Raw genomic sequence first — 12,294 nt, 5'->3', positions numbered from 1 at the left:
TTTTTAGAGTTGATTACGTGCTTTTCTCAGTACCCTTTTTACAAACACTGTAACATGCAGCTTGACTCATCAGTTAATTTCTCTTTTCACTAACATTATATACATGCCTAAAAAGCAGCATATTCTACCATAACATTGAAACATGCTCACTTAGTAAACACAGTTCATCATTCATAACACAATTATCTGAAAAACACTTAATATTGGTAAGATAAGAATCATTTAGTTATTTATAAATAAAAAAATCCAGAAACAAACATTTACAAACATGTACATGATGTGCAGGATGCACTGCAGTGCATGTTACATGAACATATCACAAATTATGTGATGATTGAATTGAACAGTTTTTGAAAAGAGTATGTAAGCATTACAGAGGCTTGCCACATAGAGTAAAAGATCGATGTTGGGATTTGAGAATCAATATCGAGTTTGCTTGAACAAAGATCGAGATGCATTGGAAAATTTATATTTTTACCCAGTTGTAGGATATTTGGTATGCTACATTTAGGAGGGAACTTTAAATTGACCTCATTCTCACACCATTATATGTAAGGATATTTGGTATGCTAAATTTAGAAGGGAATTTAGGGTCTCGAAATATGTGAGCTATGAACTAAATTAAACTGTCCTTATTCTACATTATTATGTAATGAAATGTATAATGGAATTAGTCGCGTTCGACAACCATTATAAATTAGATAAATAACAAATAACTAGATTATTTGTCTTAATAGATTCTCCACCAGAGTCTACATTGATTTGCTATCAGATTACCTAAATTATTTAATTAATACACCAACACTTTGAGAACAATATTGGAGATGTACTTGCATGTCTTTGTGGTGTTTCGTTGCGTTCTTTGTTTTGCTTGGTTCTTGGCGCATGGTTGAAAGTTCGTTACGTCGATGTTTTGATCTCTGTATGATCGAAGTTATTGTCTGTATGAATGATCATTTTGGATTTTCAGCGAGGCTGTACAGAGTGATGAGCTTTCTCGGGACTTGGGCCTCACATGGCATGGACCTGGCAGTCAGCGGAGTGACCAGACAAAGCACGTGCAGGCAGAAGAGAGGAGAGCTGAAGAAGGAGAGACAAGAGAGGCAAGAGAGTGTGTTCTTCCTGTTTTGAAATATTTGAACTGAAATTGTCCGCATCCCCAAAGGTGTCCTGCGCCAATCAGAAGTGACTTTACAGAATAACATGGTCGACTGGGCTGTCCTTCCCGACAGTTGATTTATGGTCCTTTGTTCCAAAGTCTTAAAAATGTCCTGCTCAAAAATAGTGCATATTTAATCATAAGTTTTATATCTTGAGAATGGTACAAGAGACATGATATTTGTTGTCACCGGCTTTCTCTGTATATGCCAGCGAACGCTTACACACTAAAAAGGAAATTTTTTTCATGGAAGTTATACATGTAGTTAACAAAACATGAAAATCCCTGCTTCAAAATAATACTGGTTAATTCATGGGTTATACAACATGGATTTTATCAAGTTAATCCTTATAGTTACCATTCTTATTAGAATGAGATGAATCATACAAAATTTAATTGCACATTGCTACATACATTTTAAAGAGGTCCATCAGTCTATAATCATTAATTTGTCAGTTACAAACGTTACCACAGCTTCATTTGTAAGCTCCAGCATTTCTCTGTGGAGAGAGGAGAACCTTCCAGAAGAACAACCATCTCTGCAGCACTCCTCCAATCAGGCCTGTATGGTATAGTGGCTAGACGAAAGCCACTCCTCAGTAAAAGGTACATGACAGCCCGCCTAGAGTTTGCCAAAAGGCACCTGAAGGACTCTCTCAGACCATGAGAAACAAAATTCTCTGGTCTGATGAAACAAATATTGAACTCTTTGGACTGAATGGCAAGCATCATGTCTGGAGGAAACCAGGCACCGCTCATCACCTGGCCAATACCATCCCAACAGTGAAGCATCGTGATGGCAGTATCATGCTGTAGGGATGTTTTTCAGCGGCAGGAACTGGGAGACTAGTCAGGATCGAGGGAAAGATGAATGCAGCAATGTACAGAGACATCCTTGATGAAAACCTGCTCCAGAGCGCTCTGGACCTCAGACTGGGGGGAAGGTTAATCTTCCACAGCCAAGATAACAAAGGAGTGGCTACGGGAAAACTCTATGAATAACCTTGAGTGGCCCAGCCAGAGCCCAGACTTGAACCCGATTGAACATCTCTGGAGAGATCTGAAATTGGCTCTGCACAGACGCTCCCCATCCAACCTGATGGAGCTTGAAAGGTCCTGCAAAGAAGAATGGGAGAAACTGCCCAATAATTGATGTGACAAGCTTGTAGCTTCGTTCACAAAAAGACTTGAGGCTGTAGTTGGTGCCAAAGGTGCTTCAACAAAGTATTGAGCAAAGGCTGTGAATACTTATGTATATGTGATTTTTGTTCATTTTTTATTTTTAATAAATTTGCAAAGATTTCAAACAAACTTCTTTCATGTTGTTATGGGGTATTTTTTTGTAGAATTTTGAGGAAAATAATGAATTTAATCCAAGTGAAGCGCGGTCAATACTTTCCGGATGCACTGTATGTTGACCACACACATCATAAAAAGTGCGATGGAATCTTGAATGAGCTTTCTGTAAATTCCACTGATACCATTTTAGAGTAATCTAAATGATTAATAATGTCTTTCCCATCCAACAAAAAAGAAGCAACATCGTCATCACTAATGTTTTTCTCCGCCATCAAATCCTTCCACATTGTATGCCGTACCGATGTTTACTTCTAGTCTTCTTGCTTCAGACATTTTTAACTTTTTTGGCAGTACATCTAATGAATCTCCTGTTGTCTCTGCTTCTAAAGCATGATAATAAGTATATATCATTGTGTTCTTTTTGCTCTTCACATCACAAAACAACACTACGCTAAGCATAGCCAAGCGTGTCTACTTAGGCGGCACCCAATGAGCGTGAGGATTTTTTTTGTCAACTTTTAGTGAAACACAGCGGACCATGTCATTTTAACATGGCAAAACACATTGAAGGGGTGACCCGCACCATGTATAATAAAAACACTTTGTATAGAAAACTATTATGAGTACAGTCTTCATCTCATGTGAGTGCACACCATTCCGATCACAAAAACACAATTCATTTGTTAATGTGTAAAACCTTTTAAATTAGCCCCAAATTAATGAATGCACCTCTAATATCTGCTGAAACAGAATTTTTGTTTAGCCTATGTCTGTGCAGAGTGCAATTGTGAAGGTCTAGCACACATTTTGCAGCGAATATTAAATAGCCTACAAATACATACATTAAAATAAATGAGAAAAATGTATTAAGCCTATAAACAGGTGAAAGCATCGTAAATCTATATCAGAAAGTTTTATGTTTTATTTTGTGTGCACATATTTTAACATAATGTGGAGGACATAATTATTTAGTTAAATTACATGTGAAGAATTAGCTAAATGCAGTGGAATAAATAGCAAGAGCAAGCCTCTATATTTCTAGAAGAGAAAAGCAGAAAAAAACACAATCTCCGTGTCGGGGATATTCTGAATAGATTTACAAGTATTTAAACCTCTTTGGGGCATTTACACAGTTTGGGCATAAAGGCTAAATCATCATGTGTTCTTTGTATGGTCAGTCTTCCAAATATTTTTTCTATTACTCGGATTAATTATTTATTTGTTTTTGAAGTCATTGTTCGTGCCTTTCCAAATAAGGTATTCGAGATCGGACACATCCCTAACTGGAATACCTGGAAAATCGCCTTGTTTTGATGAAAAGTGCTTGAGGTTAAAGCGTATCGTTTCCTACATGAATGTATGTCCATCAAAGATGAGGTGACTCCACTTTCATTTAATAATGTGTCTAAATATCCTTTCTGTTCTTTACAGTCAGACAAAAAATTATAAAGAAATATTAATTATAAACTCACACAGCATGGATGCGCCAAAGAAACAGAGAGATTTTTGTTGATGTTCGCTGAACCAGAAAACTGTGTAATGCACATTGAATCTCTTATTTTTTTTGTTATCATTTGTTATATAGCAAGGTATATGAGCAATTTTTATTATTTAAACTTTGAGCATTTATCTCATTTATTAAAGAACTTTATTTGTATGAGAAATTATCATGTGTATTTTGCAACAAAAAAAATTCTGAATATAAAAAATGTGTGTTATTATATTGAATCGAGATAATATCGAATTGTGAACATCATATCGTATATCGAACCGAAACGTGAGAACCATTTCATTACATCCCTAGTGATGAACAGTAATGTTGCATCTGTTGGTTTAACTAATTTCTCAGCTTTAGTACGATAATAGTCTGCTCCAATCATGGAGCGATGCTGCCAAATGTGCTATAGGAATTATCTCATGAGCATTTTGCTCACATTCAAGTGTTTTGTTGTCAGAGAGAAAAAATTGAGGACTCCAGTTGCATTCTTGAATGTTTCTTATTTTGACACAGACACAGAAAGCTTTTCTCCTCCACCATGTTGAAAGTTTACTTTTCATCCCAGACTCCCATCTCGGAAACTTGTATCAGGTAGACATCTTGAGCATGTTTGATCACTCCGTCTGTTGTGACTCCTCTGTGATGGGCAGTAATGCTGAAGCTATTAGGTTAACTCTATTTCTCAGCTATAATGTAGTAGTAATCCGAGTGATCATGGAGTGAGTGACAATTACGGATGACTTCAAAGAAGTTTGCATACTGAGTGGCACAGTTTGTCAACGTCAGATCAACTCTTATCTTTTGTGTGAAAATTCATACTTCTAGCAGCTTTTTCACATCTGCACTGCTCTTACATGTTTGGAATGCCACAAACACAAGCGGGGTGATGCAAACAGTAAAGCGTCCCAGTGCTGATGTTGGGAAAGTGTGTGCGGTGTGCCCTACACTTTCCCAACATCAGCAATGGGACGCTTTACTGTTTGCAATGTATCATGAGAAAGATTGGTATCTATCAGTGTCATTTAGGGGATTAATTAAACAAAAGCCTCACATAAAGACATGAAGAGAGAAAAAGGGGAGAAAGAGGATAAGAGAGGCAGTAGAGGAGTGAAACAAAAAGAAGATAAAATGAGAGAGAGAATCACAGCCATTAGTAATCATAAAGAAGGTGTCCCTGTCATGTCGTCCCCCTCATCTCGTTAGATAATGAACTAAGCTGCACGGTCTCTTGCACAGCTTTTTTCACAGATCTGTTGGCAGACTCTGAAGTTAGCCCCAGGGGTCTAAGCTTGCTCTAACATATGTTTCTAAGTGAATTACCTCTTATTACATCAACAGGTTGTGCACATTGTGGGGAACAGCATGTCAGGTCTTGATTTTACCCATGAGTACCTCATATAGCAGTTAACCCTACAAAGAAACAAGTTAACACTCTCACATTCTCACATTAAAGACAACCCATGCTTCCTGCTGGATTCCAACCTGGTTCTGTTTTGGCCCAGGTGACAAAACCACATTTCATGATTTCAACACTTAAAAAATTAATTGAGCTGAAGAGACAGTCAAAATATAAGGCTTATCATGCCATTACCTTATTCTGACTGCATTTATGTATTGTGTATAGCTAAGATCACATAGTACAGCTCAACAAGCTGATGTAGAGACTGTATGGTAGTGGTAATGGAAATCTATAGTTGGTGCAGTGCAAACCAAACTGCCTTTCTGAGACAGCCATGAAGCATCTTCATGTAAGACATTCTTGAAAAATGGAAGCCGAAGGCTGCTTGTTTCCAATCAAAGTTGTTTGATGCCTCTATAAATTTCACTCAGACAACAGAAAATCAATTTGCTGAAAGCTAAAGCTTCTGGATTCCTAACACTGACCTTGGTACGTTTGACCCTTGAGTATGTCAGAGTCTGTGCATGTCCATCATCTCAAAGCTCACAAAAAACAGAAGAGAATTAAGGTGCGATATATGGTAATCCTGTACATAAACTTTTTCGTAAATAATTTATTATGAATCAATGCTTTGGATAGTCTCTTAAAGGGCCAGAAACTTATTTATAATATAATCACATACTGTAAATTTTACCAGTAATTTACAACTTGTGGGTCACGACCCACACATTGGTTGCATGTCTGTTATGATAGGGTTACAGATATGGAGGCCCAAACCTGCAAAAATAATAAATAAATAAATGTTATAATAAAAAAATAAATAAAGGAATAAATGTCTTAATAAAACAAATATAATTCATTTTTAATTAAATTTATTCCTGAATTTATTATTGTATGACTTTATTCCTTTATTATTTTCTTTTATCTTTAACTTTATTTTTATTTATTCATTTATTTTTATATTTATTTATTCCCACATATATTTATATATTCCCATATATATTTATTTATTTATACATATATTTATTTTTACTTTTCTGTGTTCAACATGGAAATGAGGGAGGCGGTCCTTGCGTAGCTCCAGTGCATCACTGGTTGAGAGCTTAAAGGTACTTATCGAAAGCAAATAAGATGGACACCCCACCTTAGCACCCTCTGACTCGCACAGATTTAGAATATGGGTGTGCTTCGACATTCATACCGGCCTACAGCTCTCCTAAACCATCAATAAGCACCTCTACTCTAAATGAAACATAGTCATTTGATGCGTGGTTATCGACTTCATTCGCTAAGTTGCGCAACTCTCTAGATATGTGTGAAGCGTCAGCTATATATTTGTTTTCTTTTTTTATTGCAGAACTTATTTATACATACAGTACATACATAAACGATCAGGGAAATTAAGCATGGTTGTATCTTTTACAATGAACAATCATAACAACAGAAAACAATATTATGGATTTGCGGACATCAAAATATGAAGTTATATACAGTCAGGTCCATAAATATTGGGACATCGACAGAATTCTAATCTTTTTGGCTCTATACACCACCACAATGGATTTGAAATGAAACGAACAAGATGTGCTTTAACTGCAGACTTTCAGCTTTAATTTGAGGGTATTTACATCCAAATCAAGTGAACGGTGTAGGAATTACAACAGTTTGTATATGTGCCTCCCACTTTTTAAGGGACCAAAAATAATGGGACAGATTAACAATCATAAATCAAACTTTCACTTTTTAATACTTGGTTGCAAATCCTTTGCAGTCAATTACAGCCTGAAGTCTGGAACGCATATACATCACCAGACGCTGGGTTTCATCCCTGGTGATGCTCTGCCAGGCCTCTACTGCAACTGTCTTCAGTTCCTGCTTGTTCTTGGGGCATTTTCCCTTCAGTTTTGTCTTCAGCAAGTGAAATGCATACTCAATCGGATTCAGGTCAGGTGATTGACTTGGCCATTGCATAACATTCCACTTCTTTCCCTTAAAAAACTATTTGGTTGCTTTTGCAGTATGCTTCGGGTCATTGTCTGTACTGTGAAGCGCCGTCCAATGAGTTCTGAAGCATTTGGCTGAATATGAGCAGATAATATTGCCCGAAACACTTCAGAATTCATCCTGCTGCTTTTGTCAGCAGTCACATCATCAATAAATACAAGAGAACCAGTTCCATTGGCAGCCATACATGCCCACGCCATGACACTACCACCACCATGCTTCACTGATGAGGATCATGTGAATCATGAGCAGTTCCTTTCCTTCTCCATACTCTTCTCTTCCCATCACTCTGGTACAAGTTGATCTTTGTCTCATCTGTCCATAGGATGTTGTTCCAGAACTGTGAAGGCTTTTTTTAGATGTTGTTTGGCAAACTCTAATCTGGCCTTCCTGTTTTTGAGGCTGACCATTGGTTTACATCTTGTGGTGAACCCTCTGTATTCACTCTGGTGAAGTCTTCTCTTGATTGTTGATTGTTGACTCAAGGTGAACGCATACCTTGACGCTAGGGGTCAAACAACTAAAAATCAAGTCAGGAATCTTGGTGTGTCTCTAGAATCAGACCTTAGTTTCAGTAGTCATGTCAAACAATAACTAAATCAGCATACTATCATCTGAAAAATATTGCAAGAATTAGATGCTTTGTTTCCAGTCAAGACCTAGAGAAACTTGTGCATGCTTTCATCACCAGCAGGGTGGATTATTGTAATGGACTCCTCACTGGCCTTCCCAAAAAGACCATAAGACAGTTGCAGCTCATACAGAACGCTGCTGCCAGGATTCTGAGCAGAACCAGAAAATATGAACATATCACACCAGTCCTCAGGTCTTTACACTGGCTCCCAGTTACATTTAGGATTGATTTTAAAGTATTATTACTGGTATATAAATCACTCAATGGGCTAGGACCTCAATATATTGCAGATACGCTCACTGAATATAAACCCAACAAATCACTCAGATCATTAGGATCACATCAGCTAGAAATACCAAGGGTTCATTTTAAGCAAAGAGAGTCTGCTTTTAGCTATTATGCCAGCCGCAGCTGGAACCAGCTTCCAGAAGAGATCAGATGTGCTCCTAGAGTAGTCACATTCAAATCCAGACTCAAAACACATCTGTTTAGCTGTGCATTTACTGAATGAGCACTGTGCCACTGTGTGTCCGACTGTTTGTACTGTATTTTATTTTATATACTAAACTGTTTCAATTATTCTTATTTTTTAATTTTTTTTAATTCTTATTTTAATCTCTTCTATGTAAAGCACTTTGAATTACCATTGCTATATAAATAAACTTGCCTTGCCTTGCCTTTGACACACATACACCTACCTCCTGGAGAGTGTTCTTGATCTGGCCAACTGTTGTGAAGGGTTTTTTCACCAGGGAAAGAATTCTGCGGTCATCCACCACAATTGTTTTCCGTGGTCTTCCGGGTCTTTTGGTGTTGCTGAGTTCACCGGTGCGTTCTTTCTTTTTAAGAATGTTCCAAACAGTTGATTTGGCCATACCTAATGTTTTTGCTATCTCTCTGATGGGTTTGTTTTGATTTTTCAGCCTAATGATGGCTTGCTTCACTGATAGTGACAGCTCTTTGGATCTCATATTGAGAGTTGACAGCAACAGATTCCAAATGCAAATAGCACACTTGAAATTAACTCTGGACCTTTTATCTGTTCCTTGTAAATGGGATAATGAGGGAATAACACACACCTGGCCATGGAACAGCTGAGCAGCCAATTGTCCCATTACTTTTGGTCCCTTAAAAAGTGGGAGGCACATATACAAACTGTTGTAATTCGTACACTGTTCACCTGATTTGGATGTAAATACCCTAAAATTAAAGCTGAAAGTCTGCAGATAAAGAACATCTTGTTCGTTTCATTTCAAATCCATTGTGGTGGTGTATAGAGCCAAAAAGATTAGAATTGTGTCGATGTCCCAATATTTATGGACCTGACTGTACACAGAAAAAAAAGAAAAGCATAAGGTTAAATCATCTAATTAATGAAACTTGCTCATTTTGTGATTCTGTTGAAGAAACAGCACCCCCTTTATTTTGTGATTGTATTATAACCAATAAATCTTGGATTGACTTAAGCTCTTGTGTTTTTAGCCCCACAAATAGCTATAATTTACATGATATGGCTATGACCTAACGTCACATCAAAACAAGTCAAGAGTAATCGAGCACACGCTTCAATCTACGATAAACCAATAGTAAGCAGGACCAGCCCACATAATTATCATACAAGAGACAGAAATGTAAGAATAAATATAAAAATAAATACATGTTGGAATATTTAAATATGAAAATAAATACAGGTGGGAATAAATAAATATAAAAACAAATGAATGCATAAATAAATCATAATAAATAAAAAAAATGAAAGAATAAAAAAAGTTTTAAAGAATAAAAATAAAAAGAGAAAATAATAAATAAAGGAAAAAAAGTCTTCAAAAATAAATCCAGGAATAACTTTAATTAAAAAGTAATTAAATTTGTTTTATCAAGACATTTATTCCTTTATTTATTTTCTTATTATTACATTTATTTTTTGATGTATTTATTTATTATTTTGCAGGTTTTGTCCTCCATATACAGACAGCAGGAATCAAAATAATGCTAAATGCCAAGAATAAAATGCATCTATTTTCTGATTACAGTAGTTAGGATTGCTTATCAACTTTTAGGAGGCTGAAATCCTGTATCATCTGTAGGCTCTGTGTCTGACCATGTTCTACGGTTTCTTGACACAAATTGATCTATCACTTAACCCGAAACCTTAATGAATTTCAATATTTGAGCAACATTGAAATTAATTTGTTTACTTTTGTATGACACAATTTTGGTATTGTGTTGGTCACTAATTGGTGTAAAATCTGGGCACTAAAACAAAACCATTTGAGAACTACTGCATAATAATTTTTATATTTGCCTGTTTTGTTTTGTTTTCATCAATCTTGTCTGAATAAATTGACTACTGATGCATCTCTTTCTCTTTCCAACAGGACTACACGTTGACCATGTATTTCCAGCAGTACTGGAGGGACAAGCGGCTAGCATATTCTGGGATACCTCTAAATCTCACCCTAGACAACAGAGTAGCTGATCAGCTCTGGGTTCCTGACACATATTTCCTAAATGACAAGAAGTCTTTCGTACATGGTGTCACAGTGAAAAACCGAATGATCCGTCTGCACCCAGATGGCACAGTTCTTTATGGACTAAGGTGAGAACTGACTGCTGAAGTAAAAATCTTTGTTGCTTGATTTGGCTGTACATTTCCTTTATTACTTATTTTAAAAGCTTGATGTGGATTGGATTATTTAAGAGGTCATCATGTGGAATAAAATCTAGATAATATAAAAAGAGACAAGATATCAGTGCATGTAAACATACTCTACATTTCAGAATGTCTAGGTTACTATTGTAACCTCCGTTCCCTGATGGAGGGAACAAGACGTTGTGTCGAAGAAGTGAAACTAGGGGTCTCTCTTGAGAGCCTCGCACATCTCTGAACTTGAGAAAAGGCCAATGAGAAATTGGCAGACAGAATTTGCATGTCCTGCCCCCGTACATACAGGTATAAAGGGAGGGAAATGCGTCTGTCCATTCAGGTTTTTGCCCTGAGGAGGCGAGAATGAGTTTCGGCCATAACAGTGGCTCGGTTCAGCGTCGTGGCCGGGAGGACACAACGTCTCATTCCAATAGTATCCTAGACGTTCCCCGTCTGTAACTCACTTCGGCTTTGTGTCAAAGAAGCGACACTAGGGGTCCATATTTAATCATGCCATGCGCTGAATCGTGTATGTGCGCTACTGATGCAGGTGCGGACAGGCAGTTGCCGCATCAGACTGCACATTCCCTTCTCCAGCGCCCCATAAAATCATCATAATCCCGGCACCCCGAACGGGAGAACAAGGCGATGTGCCAAGCAGGGGAGCAGGCTGCGCCAGCCACGCCTTTTCTCCCTCTATGTTTCTCGCATAGAGTCAAAGTGGTTAGGGCCATCTTAACGCTATCACATGCATCGGGGAATGCATTCTTTTCCAACTCCTATTCTTTCAGGGGGAAAACACCCTGTGGAGACCACACCTGCCCAGGCTAGGGGAGGTAAAGTGTGATGGAATACATCACATGTGTTTTCAGGCCACATGTGGAAATGGTGCAGTGATAGATCCTACCAGCTGCTAGGGAGGAGTTGCTACAAACACGCTGACCAGGGGGCAGCGGGGACTGTCCAAGGGAGATGCGGGTCCACCTGTTGGGGGACCGTACAGCGGAAAATACACACAGGGGGATTAATCCACACAGCACCTATTCCAGTACAGAGTAGTTTCAGTACCCGTAGTGGGTCTGGTCGGAGAATTCCTCCGTTGAATTCGCGGACCAGAGGGCTAGGAAGGAGTCATCCAGGGAGCCGAGTTAGTGAGATCCCGTGGGATAAGAGCGCACGCGATCGCCTCAGTGGAGGGGAAAGGCACTAGGTGCAAGCGGTACACCCGGTCAGTTGTTCCGCATTACTGAGTTTTACCGGCTCGGACCTGAGAATACACGGATGAGCCACACTTCACATAGAGTGTGCTTGAACCCGTAAGGGGGCGGGCACGGCCTGGGTGTGACAGGCCAATGCTATAGCATAAACAACCCAGTGGAAAAGCCTCTGTTTGGAGACAGCGTTCCCTTTCCACTGTCCACCAAAGCAGAACATTTAAAGCTCTGCGTGCAGTCCACATAAGTACGCAAAGCACGCACCGGACACAGTGACAAAAAGTCTGGGTCTGCCTCCTACCGGGGCAGCTTCGCTTGCAGGTTCACTACTTGGTGCCTGAAGGCGGTCGTACCTTGAACCTTGGTCTGCCGGACCGAACTCCAGGCAGGTGTCACTGACAGAGAACTCTTGCAGGTCCTCAACCCTCTTGATGGAGACG

At 38.5% G+C, this 12,294-nt stretch overlaps 1 protein-coding gene across 4 annotated transcripts in view; it reads left to right on the top strand.

The window, feature by feature from the left end:
- Positions 1-12,294, top strand: part of LOC127646422 (gamma-aminobutyric acid receptor subunit beta-3) — a 139,279-nt gene that overhangs the window by 53,269 nt on the left and 73,716 nt on the right. For all 4 annotated transcript variants that reach the window (XM_052130063.1, XM_052130061.1, XM_052130064.1 and 1 more), the window contains one exon: positions 10,372-10,592. In XM_052130063.1, the coding sequence (XP_051986023.1) occupies positions 10,372-10,592 (221 nt within the window). The remainder of the gene's footprint in view (positions 1-10,371; positions 10,593-12,294) is intronic.

This window comes from Xyrauchen texanus, chromosome 7 (genome assembly GCF_025860055.1).
Source record: "Xyrauchen texanus isolate HMW12.3.18 chromosome 7, RBS_HiC_50CHRs, whole genome shotgun sequence".
Taxonomy (NCBI): Eukaryota; Metazoa; Chordata; class Actinopteri; order Cypriniformes; family Catostomidae; genus Xyrauchen; species Xyrauchen texanus.
Note: the sequence above shows the minus strand (reverse complement) of the source record. Positions and strands in the feature narration are given on the sequence as shown.